Source organism: Macrobrachium rosenbergii, chromosome 56, assembly GCF_040412425.1.
Source record: "Macrobrachium rosenbergii isolate ZJJX-2024 chromosome 56, ASM4041242v1, whole genome shotgun sequence".
Lineage (NCBI taxonomy): Eukaryota > Metazoa > Arthropoda > Malacostraca > Decapoda > Palaemonidae > Macrobrachium > Macrobrachium rosenbergii.
In genome coordinates, this window is record NC_089796.1 from 14,981,618 (window position 1) to 14,999,274 (window position 17,657).

Genomic DNA, 17,657 nt, shown 5'->3' on the forward strand with positions numbered 1-17,657 from the left:
TAAAAAAAAGGGGCCGAAGTTTCTTCGGCGCAATCGAGTTTTCTGTACAGCGTATAATGCTGTATGAAACTCTCAGCCATGGCCCGGTGATGGCCTGTGTGGTTGGCACCTACAGCGGTGCCAGACGCTAACTTTAACCCTAAATAAAAATCTACATGAAAACTGAGATGTTCCGACGACAATATGTCTTCCGAATGCAGTATTTCTGTTACGTTAAGGTGGCATCAGTATTCATAAAAGATAAAAAAAAAAATAAAATGCAGCAGAAAAAGAAAAAATAAACAAAAGAGGGGATATCACATTATCACTGACACACTTTCAGTTAATTAGAACGCAATAACATCCACTCGGGTCGGAAAGGAGAACAATAAGGCCAAGGCTGGAGGAATACCTACAGTACATACGCCGTGGCTAAGGGCATCGTAGTTCTGAATACTGTGGTGGCATCCTGTGATAAACAGGAAAGCTAGTCATAAAAAAAAAGGCCGAGGACAGCAAAGACACATTCATTTTTTAATTCTTGAATTAATAGACAAACCATGCAACTATAGCACAGTTTATCCTATCATAATATAACAGTAGATTGCCTAAAAAATAAATAATTGAATAAAAAAATAAGATATTGAACATAGATTATCTATCTCTACAATGCTGAAACATTGTTCTCGTTCTGAACACGAGTCAGCGATCTTCATAAGACATAAAACTAGATTCGATTTTAATGAAAGTACTTTCTCATGGAAGAGCAAAATTTGAAAATTTTATATATATATTATATATATATATATATATATATATATATATATATATATATATATATATATATATATATATATATATATATTAGTTCCTATTAACTGCCTTACCTAGCTTTGCCAGGCAATAACGATTATATATTCATTTAACTATTCTTTTTGGGCTTGAGAATATATATATATATATATATATATATATATATATATATATCATACACTGTATATGTATACATATATACATACTAACATATATGTATATATACATATATATACTCATATGTATGTATATATACTTATATACTTATATATGTATATGAATATATATTAGACCACATGACCACATACACATTAATATACCTTATACATTGTCATTTTGATAAAAACGATACTAATATATCCAGTATCTGCAAAACACGCTTCAAAACATATATATCAACTTGACGTTTAGTTCTCAAAGAAACAAAATCCTCTACGAAGTCAAACACTTTCTGGCTAGAATTAGGTTAGCCACCGAGTAATATCCGGCGGTGAAATTTCACTCGATCGAAGGCTTGGAAACTAATCGCAACCAGTTCGGTCTAACCAGTTAGGTTTATGGCCTAGTTATGGGTGCAAGTTCATACAAAAAACTACTCTATCTTTGCCTGTAAGACTAAACGAGTTTTCTATCGCGGCAAAGACCTAATTAGCCTTAGATTTCTCGCGATTATTCTGGAAAATTGAAAGAACGCCACCAGACTGCCTCGCTGGTTTGAAAGACTCCAGCGGATTACGTAGTGGAATCGCGGTTTCCAGCCAGAGCGGGACCCTGCCACATGCTGGACGTACGCCATGCTAATGAGCTAACAACAATCCTACAGTCATCCTACTTTGGCCTCCCCCTTCCCTAACCCCAGCCATTTAAAGTCCACCCACCCACTGGGGGAGGGAAGATACTAGCTCTTTATCCAATGTTCTGAGCCTTAATGGAATATCATGATTCTTTCTTGATGAAAGATCCTTTGTCGAATTTCTCCTCCCTCTCCTCTGCCCCTAGGAGTCACCCCCCAACCTCACATCCTAACCTCCATTGTCCTAAATCTTGACGAAAGATCTTTTGTCTCCCCTCTCCCCAGGGTAACGACCAGGTGACCTTGGCACCCTATCCTGCAATCCTATCCACCGTCTCGGTTCTTGAATCTTGGTGGAGGAAGGATGGAGGATAGCGGAGGGAGGAAAGGAAACGCTTACAGTCTCACACAATAAGATTTTTTAGGCCACTGGCTGCTTCAGCTAACAGAATTATAATTGTGCTTAATGAGCCCATATTTCTAAGAAACTAATTCAAAGGGTATTGAACTGACTAGCCTAGCAAGGTCCCGCAGAATATAATGGACTTGTGTGATCTAAAAATTCATCGCAGATGTAGTGTAATCTAAAAACTGAAGGAAATTCATCACAAATGTAAATAATACTATAGAAATAGCCATCAAAAAGTAAATGGGAACAAAAAGAATAGAAGTGTGGGAGGTTTGAAATGAAGAAGGGGAGGTAGAAAAAATACAAAGGGTAGGTGGGAAAGGAAATGGAAAGGAATCGCACAAAGGAAGTAAGTAGAGGAAATGAAGAATTTAGGGAAGGGAAAGTGTGGAAACTGACACTCCCTTCTGTCGAGACGGTGTTAAATTAGTCACGAGATAATGGTCGTCTTAAATGTTTAAAATGAGAGAGAGAGAGAGAGAGAGAGAGAGAGAGAGAGAGAGAGAGAGAGAGAGAGAGAGAGAGAGAGAGAGAGAGAGAGAGTGGATGATTGGTTCGAAAAGTGAATATCAATACATTTTACATCTTTTAAAAACTGAAATAAAAAATTAAATAAAACCACTCAGCACGGAGCATACCTTTCCCAAGATTACTCATCATCGAATAAAATGACCTCATTGTCATTTCCTGGCTTATGTGACCACATGCATAAAAACCGTGGCCTATTCACTAACCTTGACGCTTGACTTTCAAAATCATACTTGTTAAACTTAATAAACAAAGAATGCTACAAATATGTGGTATCGTTTTAAAACACAAAAAATCCATCAATACAAAAAAAATGCCACAAATATACAGCCACCTAAAGAGCATTCAAATCTTCGAAAGTGTGTGACCTTGACCTTATTTATTACGGGATTACCATTATATTTAATCAATATGAAACTGAAACCACAATATGTAACAAGCTATGAAGCATTTGAACTGATTAATATCTTTAAAATTTACCTAGGGACTTAATTTCGAACTGATTTCTCTCAAAAGCTACCCATCTGTAGATGTTCACATCATAAATATTATCTGCCAAATTTTATCAAATACTGCTCAGCCGTTCTTGAGATTTCCCGCTGTTACACGCACAAACACACACACACATACACGCACATACTTCTTTAGTCTAAGTAAAGTACAACTGAAAGCAAATTAGAACAATAACATTACCGATGACTGACGAAAAACATCACTTAACTGTAAAAAAATACAAAATTTTAAAAAACATCCCAAACTATGACTAAACTATTAAAAATCTTGGGCAGACCGAGATTGTGACTGGACGACTGGCCTTCTTTTGCTTCGTTCATCCTTTACATTCTTTGTATCATTTTATTCAGTTAAGTTAAGTTTTCCAGACCACTGATGATTAACATTCTTATAATTAGACTTATTTTACTTCAATATCGGAGTTCTATAAAACTTATCTTCTTCTTAAAAGCTTCCTTTTTAGAACGCAAAAATTATTGTGAGACCTGATTGATAGACGGTATCAAATGATACCATACGTTCCGCTGCTCTAAGAAACACGAAGGTCTACTGATTTGAATCAACGACCTACACAAAAACAGCTAAGATGTCCCAGAACGTGAATGCTGCTATTTTTAGCGGAATGCTAAGAATAACACCAATGAAAAGTGACTCGTTAACAGTATGACTTTAGTATGTGGACATCCAGTTCGTACCAATTTAGCAAACGACTTGCAAACACAGTATAACCTACGATTACAGACTTGATAGTCGAAGCATCTAAGACGTATCCACAGCAAACACAGAAAGCTTCACTGCAGAATAGGGGAAAAACTAAATATGAATACTTCCTAGCATGTTAAGTCTAGCCTGTAACAATCGCCTACGTCAAAATTATACTAGACAAGTAAAAAATGTGCTGAAGTTTCTTCGGCGCAATCGAGTTTTTTGTGTTCCGTATAATGCTGTGTGAAACTCTTAGTCACAGCCCATGACTCTCCGCTGCGGCCCATGAAACTTTCACCCACGGCCCGGCGGTGGTCTGTGTTGTTGGTACCTATAGCGGTGTCAGACTTACGATCATAACCTTAAATAAAACTATTGAGGTAAAGGGCTGCAATTTGGTATGTTTGATGATTGGAAGGTGGACGATCAACATACCAATTTGCAACCCTCTAGCCTCAGTAGCTTTTAAGACCTGAGGGCGGACGGACAGACAAAATGTCATCTGAATAGTTTTCTTTTGCAGAAAACTAAAAAAACAACATATTTTCGACTTACCAGGAACCTGGAATTGTAATTCGAACATAAAATTTAGGCCAAAGGCCAATAGCACGAACCTATGAGGTCGTTCAGCACTGGGAATGATGTTGAAACAATTGTTAGCAGAGGGTTGAAAGTAAGGTGGCAGAAAGAGAATATGACAAGAGGTATAGTAAAAGCAATGAAAGGGGTTGCAGATAGGGGCCAAAGGGACACTGCGAAGAACCGTACGTAATGCTGACGATGCACCGTTTAAGGTGCATTGATGACACTAACCTCCTCACCCCCCGCCAAGGGTTTACCAGGAAACTAATTACGAAATTTACATAAATATTACACACGGAGGAAAATAATCAAATATGCTACAAATACCTTCACCATGAATAAATAACAATAAAAATCATAATGATAATTTGTCTTACCTTTCCGCTTCGGGTTTATTGGAGTCCGCATGTTTGCTGATTTCTTAAAAATCACAACACAAACGAAAAAGATTTATCACAGGTACGCTCTATCACGCTTCAGTATATAGGCCTATACATTCTGTGTATATCGTTTCGTAAGTTATGATTTACATTTACAATGCATCTGTTTTGTTCCTAGGTTCATCAATTTTTCAGTACATTTCAATACATTTCAATACACTTTCATTCTGCCTTTCTTCTGAGCACACGTCACACGCTTCTGCACTATGTACATATGTACACAACAGGTGGCGTTCTCTTTACATACTTGTCAGTGTACATAAAGAGAATTTAGCAACAGAAATTCTGAACAACATGTACATGTGCAAATGCGTTATTTTCCAATGACTGCTTTTCCAACCGCCACTCTTTTCTCGCAAGGTATCGATCGATAATTGTGATTATAGACCAGTATAATCGCAAAATGATCTGTCAGTCTGATGCGTTTCTAAATGTTTCCTCTCTGTTTCACTTATTAGCGTTTAGCTGTTCAAAGACAAAAGTCTTATGGCACAAACATCACTTGAGTCACTTTTCACGGGGAATGAATTTGGTCTCTTTTTCTGGAAAGGCAACAAAATTTATTTTCATTTTTTTTTTTTTTTTTAGAAAACCGTTAATTGAATTAGAGTGCACTCCGTTGTAGATATAGTAACATTAATAAAAATAATAATATATATTTATTAACCGGCATAGTTAAAGAACAGCATAATAATAAATGATAATTTTTTTTTACAGAAATAACAAACATAACTTGCATTACATCACCTAATAACAGTAAAATATAATAACAATTACATAACCTAATAACAGTAAAATATAATAATAATTAGACATGAAAAATATCTATTCCTTTGCACTTAAATGCGATTATTGTAGCAGATGGCTAATTCAAGTGTTTCGGAAGCCATAGATCGTGAGAAAATTAGTGTGACCACGCCGTCAAAATTTGCGGTAATATGAGAGAGGGTCGAGAAGGCAAGTAGTGACCCTGGGAACCTTATAACTTGGAGAAAGTACCGCTATTCCCCATACTTAGCCAGAGACCAATGGTGAGTGATGTTAGCCCATCCAAGGGTTTTCGGGGGGTCGTTATCTAGGACTAATATTTATTGGGGGTCATTATCTCTATGATATTTAAAGTCTCTTGTTTATGTTTTTACGGTCATCCCCAACGGGTTTGTACTAAACACGCCGCAAAGGTGGATACCTACCGAGTTAAAACCCTTGGGAGTCACTGTCTAGGAAAGATCCGGCAAATCTAATCAACGTGGTTGCACACAGGAAAAAGATGTATAAACACATTGCATTCTATGAATAAGAAAAATATGTATAAACACATTGCATTCTATGGATAAGAAAAAGATGTATATGCACATTGCATTCTATGAATAAGAAAAAGATGTATAAAAACATTGCATTCTATGAATAAGAAAAAGATGTATAAAAACATTGCATTCTATGAATAAGAAAAAGATGTATATGCACATTGCATTCTATGAATAAGAGGTTTTATTTAACAGACCTATAACATAAGGTGACAGGGATGACCCTACGAATAATAGGTATATAAGTCAGATTGTGAACAAAGGATTTGTAGCAGACTGCCTGAAGTAAGTAACCCACCCTAGAGACCTCTCCCGATTGTAGTTTCTGAGATGTAGGGGAAAATTGTTAAAATATAACCTTCAAATGGACTAATGTCCTTGAAAACTAGGTCATGGTAAAAATATTTTGGGCAAACAAACTCCAAGATGCCGAAATATCAAGTTTCTTTAACATCAGAGAATAAACGAATAATAATAAAAATAATAATAATAATAATAATAATAAACATTACAGACAAGGTTCTAAAGGCATTACCTTACCCATTTATTGAATATTAAATGATAATTTGAGCAAAAAGGTACGGAAAAGATAAAATTGTTTCGCAAACCCTTCCAACTTTACAAGAGGTTTTAGGCTTCCCATTCTTCGCAAAACGTTCTTTGGGATGAGGTTGCTAGCCCATGATCTCTTCTGGCTGGTTGCAACCCATCACAGCGCATTCGACTAACCACCAGGTACATAATTTCCTGATTAGATAGCAAAAGGCACATTGCTACACAACACAACACGCTTAAGGTGTTCCGGCTCTCTAAGACTTCCAACTCCCGACCTCTTGCTTAACCAGTGGTCAGCAAATTCTCTCTCTCTCTCTCTCTCTCTCTCTCTCTCTCTCTCTCTCTCTCTATATATATATATATATATATATATATATATATATATATATATATATATATATATATATATATATATATATATATATATATATATATATTAATATATCTTGCTTCTTAAACAGTGTATTTACTTTTAAAAAATATCTCAGCTGCACACGAACAAAAGAAAAGTTAGGTAGTCTAGTAAATTCCACCGTGCACGTGATATATATTTCCTACGGTATTTATATCCGGCAAACCTAATCGTGATTTCTACTTTGTCTTTTGTCTTTCCCAGAGAGGCCTTTTGCAGTCCATGATCTTATCAGCAAGTAATCAAAACTCATCCCGCAAATTCCAGATGGCTGACATTTTTTCCAGCCATTTTCCACCAGAATCTCTCCCTGGCTTCGTTCTCGCACGTCTAGTCTCAGTGCAACATCCGTTAAAGTTTCACGAGATACGATGCTTTTCCTCACGTCCAGTTTATTCTCTGACTATAATATTTGAGAGAGAGAGAGAGAGAGAGAGAGAGAGAGAGAGAGAGAGAGAGAGAGAGAGAGAGAGAGAGAGAGTAAACTTTGGCTCCTGGCAAAGGTGGTAAAAGTTCGTACACAAGCGAAAGTGAACAGCCAGCTCATTTCAACAAGCCAATAACAAACCATGTTCCTTCTTTAACATACACCATCCATACACGTTTCAGAGAGAGAGAGAGAGAGAGAGAGAGAGAGAGAGAGAGAGAGAGAGAGAGAGAGAGAGAGAGAGAGAGAGATTTTTCAGTTACAGACTTTGGCGCCCCGTCAAGTCTAAACATACAACTCCCCAGAACGTTAAACTAGTGTTGTGTATGAGAGAGAGAGAGAGAGAGAGAGAGAGAGAGAGAGAGAGAGAGAGAATTAAATAATACTTTAATCTCTGGTCTCCGTTAAAACATTTAGGTCTAAATGAAACGTCCTTCAAACATAGGCCTAATAATGACCGGTATTGGCTCCTCCATATCTCATTTTTTCTTGAACATACGAATGTTGCACTGAAGCAAAGGGTATTGTTGGTAAGCAATATAAAAACACCAGGAGGCAATAAATCAACAAAGCATGTCATTGGGTAATGGAAATTACAGCGGGGCCGTGATGTATGGGGTACTCCATTTTAGTCCAACAGAGCATAATACCGCCTCTCTCATTCTCTCCCCCACAGACATAAACTTGCTTCCTGAAAAATTTTTTTGGCTCTGCGAGTTTCACATCTGGTAGTTAGTTGACCATAGTGGGCCCTTATATATAATATACATATACATGTATATATCTGTACACACCTATAGACAGTATATATACGAGTAAATATATATAAGTATCTCCACTAGAATATCCTGGATAAATATTTCCACTAGCTACTGGACGGTATCTAGTAGAAATACTTATTCATGATAAGTTACAAGCTATCGAGGAGTAATGGCTACCAGAGGACGAGGACAGTTAGTTCTGGAAAGCTTGTAACTTTTCCAGAATAATATATTCACTAGATACCATCCAGCTTAAATGAGATACTGTTATTAATTGTATTAATCTACAGAACAACTATATATATATATATATATATATATATATATATATATATATATATATATATATATATATATATATATATATATATATATATATATATATATATATATATATATATATATATATATATATATATATATATATATATATATATATGGATCGAAATAAATACCTGTCGCAATGCGTGTATACATCTACAGCATATTCTACAACATATACTAATTACTTTGACGATAATAGTCTTTTTCCTGTACCACCATTAATAAGGGTATTAGTCGGCCGGCCTTGAGAGAGCCATGTAATTAGTGTTTTTATACATCCTCATTGTTATCTTTTTCTGTCTCAATTGCTTCTTATGTAATTATCAAGAATTTATAATTGCTCTTCTGGAGAGGGACCCGACAACATGATTGTTATCAGTAGCCATGAACGCTAGATATGTCTCGTGAATATTGAATAACACACATGACCCAATTCCTGCATGCATAGAATGGAGGTCAACAGTAATATTTAAGCACATTTTATGTGAAATGTCCAAACTTCAACCAGCAATGGTTATCCAGCTTTGGAAACAACTTCATGAAGGAAAATTTTGTATGAATCTAAAGAATTTTTAACCTAGCCAGTTATCACATCTTCAGGGAACTGAAATTTTTTCTTAAAAATTACATAAATTTCACTTTGAAAAATAAATGCTTCCGGGCCAGTCCTGTGAAAGTCAAGGTTCTGGACGCAGTGGTCTGGTCCAGCTACCTAATGATAACAATATTCATTCTGGGGTTCATTTGAGGTTTAAAAATGGTACTATTATGCATGAAGTTAGCCCAAGTCGGACTGGGGAGGGGAGCTTGTAGACCCGTTGAATTTTGGTAAGGAGAAAAAATTAAATTATAAAGATCTTAAGGCTAACGTGACGTTTGTTCCGTGACTGGAATTCGAAGGCAAAGTATTAGCAGTGCTTTAATAAAAAGAAAAAAGTAAATTTTCGTCATGATAAATTTTTCCAGCTAACCTCCCTCCCTCCTCACAGCCGCTACTCTCTGCCTAAATAAAGTAGCACCTCAACTGCACAGAGGTTATGGGGGTCTGGCCTTTCTGGTAAGTAATAAGGACACACTAGACACATAAACTGTGACAACTTTACAAAACACATAATTAATAACAATCATTGTGACAACTAATGATATATATAACGAATGACAACACGGCGTCATAAGTAACTGGTGGTAACAAGTAATATACCTAAATGGTAACAGCATTTATGCTAAAAAGGATTCTAGCTGCAATACCATGATCATTATATATTCTACGTTTATCTTCGAGACAATTTTTTGGTTTTCAAGGTGCTCTGAATTATGGTAAGCAAATGATTTAATGGACTATATTACTTTGCATCCTGTCTTCAGTAACTCCTCTTAAATATATTTTGAACACATTCCCACACGTATTGAGCCGATTTTCACTATCACAGAGCTGTTCTGTTCTGAGGCTCTTTCGCCCCTCTTACACACAGGCTTTGAAATTCATTATTTGTTCCAAAACTCCTCGATTCCCATTTAGATTCCTAAATGTTTTATCAATAATTATTATCATTATCACTGTCTAAGCTACAAACGGGATTGGGTGACCTTACTGTCGGTATTTCATAAAAAATAATAATGAAATAGAGAGCAAAAATATAAAATTGATAAATTAACTTTTATGTACATATAAACATTAGTCATAGCTGTAACTATTCACAGGTAGATATGTGCCTGTTTGTATAATAGATTATAATACATAGTCTACATGGATACACGTAACATACATATATGTGTATATAACACGTACCCATGTACTATAAAATATAAAAACATGCAAAAACGTTCACGTGAAAATAAGGAAAACAAAAACTAAATAAAATGAAAAAAAGGACCACAGGAGTTTTTGTAACACCTAGAAAAACGCCGACCAGCATTTACGGCCTAAAATAACAGGCAGAGGAGAAAAAGTCTGACCATAAAAAGAGTAATAAAACTTTTCATACACCAGCGTGAATCCAGGAAGTTACCCTGACACGAGAGAGAGAGAGAGAGAGAGAGAGAGAGAGAGAGAGAGAGAGAGAGAGAGAGAGAGAGAGAGAGAGAGAAATTTAACGTTGAAACCCGCTTCAGTTAAGTATATGAAATATTTTAATCTGATCAGTACCTCAAAATTGCATTTAAAAATAGATATTCTACACGACTTGGTTTTTCGTGCATATAATTATTCAGCAATCCAAACGCAGACATTTATTTAATTATTCAGCAAACCAAACACAGACATTGACTGATTACTCAGCAACCCAAACACAGACATTGACTGATTATTCAGCAACCCAAAAACAGACATTGACCGACTATTCAGCAACCCAAACACAGACATTGACTGACTATTCAGCAACCCAAGCACAGACATTGACTGACTATTCAGCAACCCAAAAACAGACATTGACCGACTATTCAGCAACCCAAACACAGACATTGACTGACTATTCAGCAATCCAAACACAGACGTTGACGGACTATTCAGCAACCCAAACACAGACATTGACTGACTATTCAGCAACCCAAACACAGACATTGACTGACTATTCAGCAACCCAAACACAGACATTGACTGACTATTCAGCAACCGAAACACAGACATTGACTGACTATTCAGCAACCCAAACACAGACATTGACTGACTATTCAGCAACCGAAACAGACATTGACTGACTATTCAGCAACCGAAACACAGACATTGACTGACTATTCAGTAACCCAAACACCGACAATAATTAATCAGTCTAATCAAAAATCTATAGTCTAAAGGCAGTACTCTGAACCGACTTAGCCGCACAGTTCAGTCACAGACCAGACAACTCAATACCCGTCTTTAATCCTCCCCTCAAATTCTAAATTACATGTGCAAAAGGAAACTATTACTTTCTTTCTCTCTGTCTCTAGGTTTCAATCTTTCCCTTTTCATCTTGTTATTCTAACAAAAGAATAAAGTGATCTCTTATTGAGTAATATCCTCCCTATCCAAGTTCTAGATGTTACTTCACATCAAAACAATGAAACAAATGCGTTCACATTCTGGCACTGTACTCAACATATCATCTGTCACCATTCAGACTTTTCTTACAGGTTACTTGAAATAAGTAATTGAACATTTAATGACCAAACATCAAGAATTACTATTATATATATATATATATATATATATATATATTATATATGTGGTATATATAAATATATATAATGTATATATATAATTATATTATATATATATTATATATATATATATATATATATATATATATATATATATATATACATTAAAGAATATTAAAAAAATTATCATTTACGTTCATATAAATTCTGTCCAGACCTACAAACACAATTTATCAAAAACCTCCCTACCCTGGGGGAAATAGAGGCACAAGATTGCCCGTCCCGTCGGAAACCTCTTGTATGTATAAAAAAAAAAAAAAAAAACGAGATTTACAGTTAGCACCGACACGCATGAACTAATGACTTCTCGAATGTGTGAAAATTTTATTTTTTTTTTTTACTCTTTAGCACAATTTTCCCTCCACGGCGCCCTGGGCGATCCAGCAAGTCCGAAAAGACTGACTCTACCTAAGTGTTTTTAACGGAGTATAAAGCGTTTATTTAAAATCTACGTAGCACACGGACAGTATACATTAATATGTATATATATATATATATATATATATATATATATATATATATTAATATGTATATATATAATATACATACAAGTGTACATACACACACATATATATATACCTGTATTTTATATATATATATATATATATATATATATATATATATATATATATATATATATATATATATATATATATAATATATATAATTCAGTGGCATGGCCGTTATATACAACACGTATGCTGATGGACAATTAAAATTCGCCTTTCTTGTACATATTTATTTCCCGACGTTTCGTAATTTTCATGTATAAGTACATCTTCAAGGGCTCTAAAACAGATAAAAAACAACACATAATTAGCATAAAACTCAAACATAAATTTTTACACTTAAAATTATATTTATAAATATATGTATATGCATATATGCATATATATATATATATATATATATATATATATATATATATATATATATATATATATTTATATAATTATATATATATATATATATATATATATATATATATATATATATATATATATATATATATATATATATATATATATATATAGTATTACATATATTTATATAGCATATGTACGCAAAAAGATTCTACGCTTTTTAAGTTACACAACGTATGTGTGTGTAAGATTTGTATGCGCCGTGCATATGTGCAAATACGTGAATATTAACTGTTTATGAATACATCTTTACATAACGTACGGTTGTGTTTACATGGCATACAAATAATTATGTGGGAAACAGTGATTTGATTCTGTAGCCCAATATATGGTTTAACTCCCTTTGTCTACAGTAGAACGTGTGAAATGATTAACCAAGCTTTCACACAATTTGAAGTCATTAATGGATCCCTGAAGAATGTTTCTTAAAGTAAATAATACAAAGAAAAACATAAATCATTCTGTGCATGAAAACATTTCTTTCTTCTTAAGGCAGATTACTATCATGCGACCTACTTTCCCATAATCCAGAAGGCCTCTAGAATCTAATTATTCAGTTATTGTTATCATTATTATTGTTATTAAGAGCTTGATGGTGCGCGCTACACTGCGCTGGAACCCGGTGCTGCCCATGATTCTCCCCTACCTAACCCCTCCCACCCGGGGCAGACAAACAGGTCTGCAGAAGGAGGGTGCATGTGTCATGTCTCCCCTACCCTCCCGATCCCCTACCTACCCCGCCCCCACCCGGGACGGACAAACAGGTGTGCAGGAGGAGGGTGCATGTGTCATGTCTCCCCTACCCTCCCGATCCCCTACCTACCCGGCCCCCACCCGGGACGGACAAACAAGACAGATCCACTCAGATTTTATTATTATAGATTATTACTGTTGTTGTTGTTCAAAAGAACAGACTTAATGTACAATAAACTTTCATAGCAAGCTTCCACATACACAACAAACGAAGCTGAAAGGAACAAAAGAGATCTCATGGCGTGAGGCAAGAAGACTTCTAACACATTAATTAAATCATCATAATTCTGTTCGCTTTCATGTTAAAGATTAAATTAAAACATCAAACCATAAACGTTCCGAATCCGGAACCCCGCCATTAGTCTTATTTCTCAGCAAATCTCCCGTTCCGATGAAACTTTTAGTTCTGTTACTTTAATCAGCAACTCTGGTTTAGGTAGAGGGTCTTCAAGCCCTTAACCTCTTTCAGAACTATGGACGAACCAAAGGAAAGGGTCCTCAAGGCTGGGCTTTTTATGTGTAAAATTATTTATATTTTTCTTCGCATTATTTACTCTTAAATAACATTCCTCAAGATGCCATAATCACTGCAAATTGTATGAAAGCTTGTGTAATTCTTTCACACAATTTATACTCGACTGGCACCCCTCTAATCCAAAAAACTACACCCTTAATAGGTCCATTGCAAGAGTCACACAACAAACTACAACGTGTAAAAAATGTGTCCAAGTTTCTTCGGCGCAATCCAGTTTTCTGTACAGCGTATAACTGTATGAAACTCTCAGCCACGGCCCAAGAAACTTTCAGCCACAGCCCGGTGGTGGCCTGTGTTGCTGGTACCTATAGCAGTGCCAGACGCACGACAATCCAGTTTTCTGTACAGCGTATAACTGTATGAAACTCTCAGCCGCGGCCCATGAAACTTTCAGCCACAGCCCGATGGTGGCCTGTGTTGCTGGTACCTATTGCGGTGCCAGACGCACGGTAGTGGCTAACTTTAACCTTAAATCAAATAAAAACTGCTGAGGCTAGAGGGCTGCAATTTGGTATGTTTGATGATTGGAGGGTGGATGATCAACACACCAATTTGCAGTCCGCTAGCCTCAGTAGTTTTTAAGATCTGAGGGGGAACAGAAAAAGTGCGGACGGACAGACAAATAGCCATCTCAATAGTTTTCTTTTACAGAAAACTTAAAATAGACCTTGCAAGGACCTCTTCAGTCTTAATGGTCCTTGCGTCCTTGTACAGTGGTGGTCAAGATTTTCTCTTGTCGTTCCCTCTGGGTTCTGGGAACCTCGGGCGATTCGTAATTAATTTATTACATGGAAAGGAGTGAGACTGGTATCGGGCCTATGAAAATGAGCAACGGTACCATCAGCCTTTCGGTGCCTCGAAAGAAGAAAAACGAAACGAGAGTAACAAACGCATCGATTTATTATCAGCCTTACTGGAAAACTAAGCGGACTGAGAACCTAAACATAGCATGTCAATCCAGACAGTTCAAATACCTCCGTCCATGGCAACTAGTTAGGTGATCAAAGCGGGGTAAATGGAGACAGTACCAGTCATCTCTAAAGAATTTTCTGCTTTCTACCTACTTTATGTGAATGAGTACATCAAATTTTTCCCCATTTTCTGAAGGCGTGACTTTGGTACTGTCACGCAGTCTATTAGCACTCACATCCGACTTGTTCATAGACAGTCAAGGTTTTCACGCTAATCATTAAATAAACGTTTTGCTCTGGAGGCTTCTGGGTCCCATTATGACCATTATATGCTTGCAACAGACTGTTTCAGGTCGCTGTGCATTTAATCAACTCAATTACAAAAGAGAGACTCTGACTCTTCGCTTAAACCACCCCTTGTATCCAGTCTTGGAACGGACTAAAGTGCGCATATTCTCACCGGCGAGGTTTTTGCAACTGCTAGGAAAAATGTTAATCACACTGGTGCATAAAGACTGCCCCATAAAGTCAAATGTTACGGAATATCCGACAGATGGCGGTTTACTAACGCATGGTAAAGAGCAAAGAGAAATAAAAACTGCAAGATACCTATTAAAGCAGCAGGGATTCTAAATTATAAAAAAAGAACACAGTTCTTGCTGGTAAAAGTACACAAACAGGTTATCGTCATTCATATGAGAGACTGTGCACGCGATGCACATACTGTATGTACATGCATACACACCCATTCCTCCAAGACAAGGTCATATCGGAGAAGCATTATTATTCTGCCAACAATAGCTCCCACTGCCATAACAATATCACCTATACTGCGTACTACACCTGGAACGTACACTTCTCAGCCATAAAGTGTATATACTTTACACAGTCATATACGTACACCAGAAAAGTAATCTGTTATGTTATATGAATGTGAATCACGAGGGAAGATTTACAGATTCGTAGATTCCCTTCAGGAAAACTTTTTCATCAACTTACGTTACTTATAGTAATGCAGTATTTGTATCCAGAGAACCTCTTGAATTATCACCTTGTTTTCTATACATGTCTAGCTGTTATGCTTCATATCATTTTTTAAAACTATCAACAGGTAATACATTATTTACCTGGGAAATGTTTATTCAAGTGTTACATAAGGCTGGTTGAATCTAAGTAGTACACATTTTATGTGATATTCAGCGTTCTTGTCCTAATTATTCAATAATTAACCACTTTCTAGACAACCAGATCAGTAACGGACACTTGTGCGTGTCTTTGTGTCACGCTCGGTGACTCCAATTTCAAATCTTACTTAAAAAGAAAACAAAGGAAAACACCAGTCCGTAGCATTCGTATACCATCTCCCAAAAGTAACCAAAGACAATCCCCGTTTTGCATACGGAGGCGCTGTAACGGCTCTCCACGGCACACTTTCCCGGTTACGCTGCTGTCGTCGTTTCTCTGCGACCAACTCCGTGCGAGATGAAGTTCACTCCCGTATTCTCTTGCAAAGCAAGCATGTCACGCCGTGCATTCATTCACAAACCAGCTGCCATTTCTTTCCAAAATTTCGTACACAAACCAAAAACTATTTCTCTCCACAAATTTAGGGTCTTTCCTAGATAGTGACCCCCAGGGTTTTCATTTTTGGGGTGTCACTATCTTTATGATGTTTACAGTCTTTTATTTGTGCTTTTACGGTAGTCCCCCAACGGGCTTGTACTAAACACGCCGCAAAAATGGATACATACCGGGTTAAAACCCTCGGGGGTCACTTTCTAGGAAAGATCCCAAATTTGTTCTCAAGCATACGAATTTCTCTTGCTGAATTTGTTCCCATACCAACAGTCATTTCTTCACATAAACGCGTTCGCAAATCCTGTACTCCACGAATGCTTACAAATAAGTCATTTTTCAAGAACAAATAGATATCAATATTAGATAAAAATATTTACAGAAAGGTTATCAGGCATTTTTTTTATTATTACTGACGATTGCCAATATGAAGACATGTGACAATGAAAATACACACGCATAAACTAACTTAAAATAGTAACTACAGTTCTCTGTACTGATTTAAGTGTGGAATGGGTAAGATTATCCACCACATGCACCTTGAGAGAGAGAGAGAGAGAGAGAGAGAGAGCTGACATCAACTCAATGACAAGTTTCTCATCTTAAAAAAAAAATCAACATTACGCGCTCGAACATCTTTATGTTAATCGAACATGCAACACCGGGCGTGGGGAGATATTGGTCACAAACGGCACTTCAGCGGCAGCGAATCCTAAAATTGATCACACAAGACCATCAGTTCTCAGGACGTAATAATTACCGCGAATGTAAATACGGGGAGAAACCCGGAGAAGCCGTGGTCTGTTACGTACGATAATTTCCTTCGATGCGTCACGGCTCGGTGCGTCACAAAGCGCCCACCTGGATGTGAGACAAGTCGTACCGACGAAGTCGTACCTGACTGTATCTCACTTGATACGAGTGTGACCCGTCGGAGGGTATGTCGGACGTTATCATTGGGTCGATCATTTCAGTCACGTGACAATACCCAACGGGTGGGTATCTCTTCACAAGTTTCAGACAGTAAAGAAGTTTTTGAGGATAATATATATATATATATATATATATATATATATATATATATATATATATATATATATATATATATATATATATATATAACTCTATATATATATATATATATATAAATTTTTATCGCACCGTGATTTATATACAATCTTGAGCTACAATGTCGACTGGAGTTGCTGGGTAAG

General features: G+C 36.3%; 2 protein-coding genes across 2 annotated transcripts in view; one reads left to right on the forward strand and one right to left on the reverse strand.

The window, feature by feature from the left end:
• Window positions 1-17,657, forward strand: part of LOC136836734 (vitelline membrane outer layer protein 1-like) — a 276,601-nt gene that overhangs the window by 241,037 nt on the left and 17,907 nt on the right. The window lies entirely within an intron of this gene.
• The window catches only part of LOC136836729 (myosin-IIIb-like), a 170,456-nt gene that overhangs the window by 150,096 nt on the left and 2,703 nt on the right, over window positions 1-17,657 (reverse strand). Inside the window, 1 exon segment of the mRNA XM_067101249.1 lies at window positions 4,700-5,304. Coding sequence (XP_066957350.1) covers window positions 4,700-4,730 — 31 coding nt within the window. The 5' untranslated portion in view covers window positions 4,731-5,304.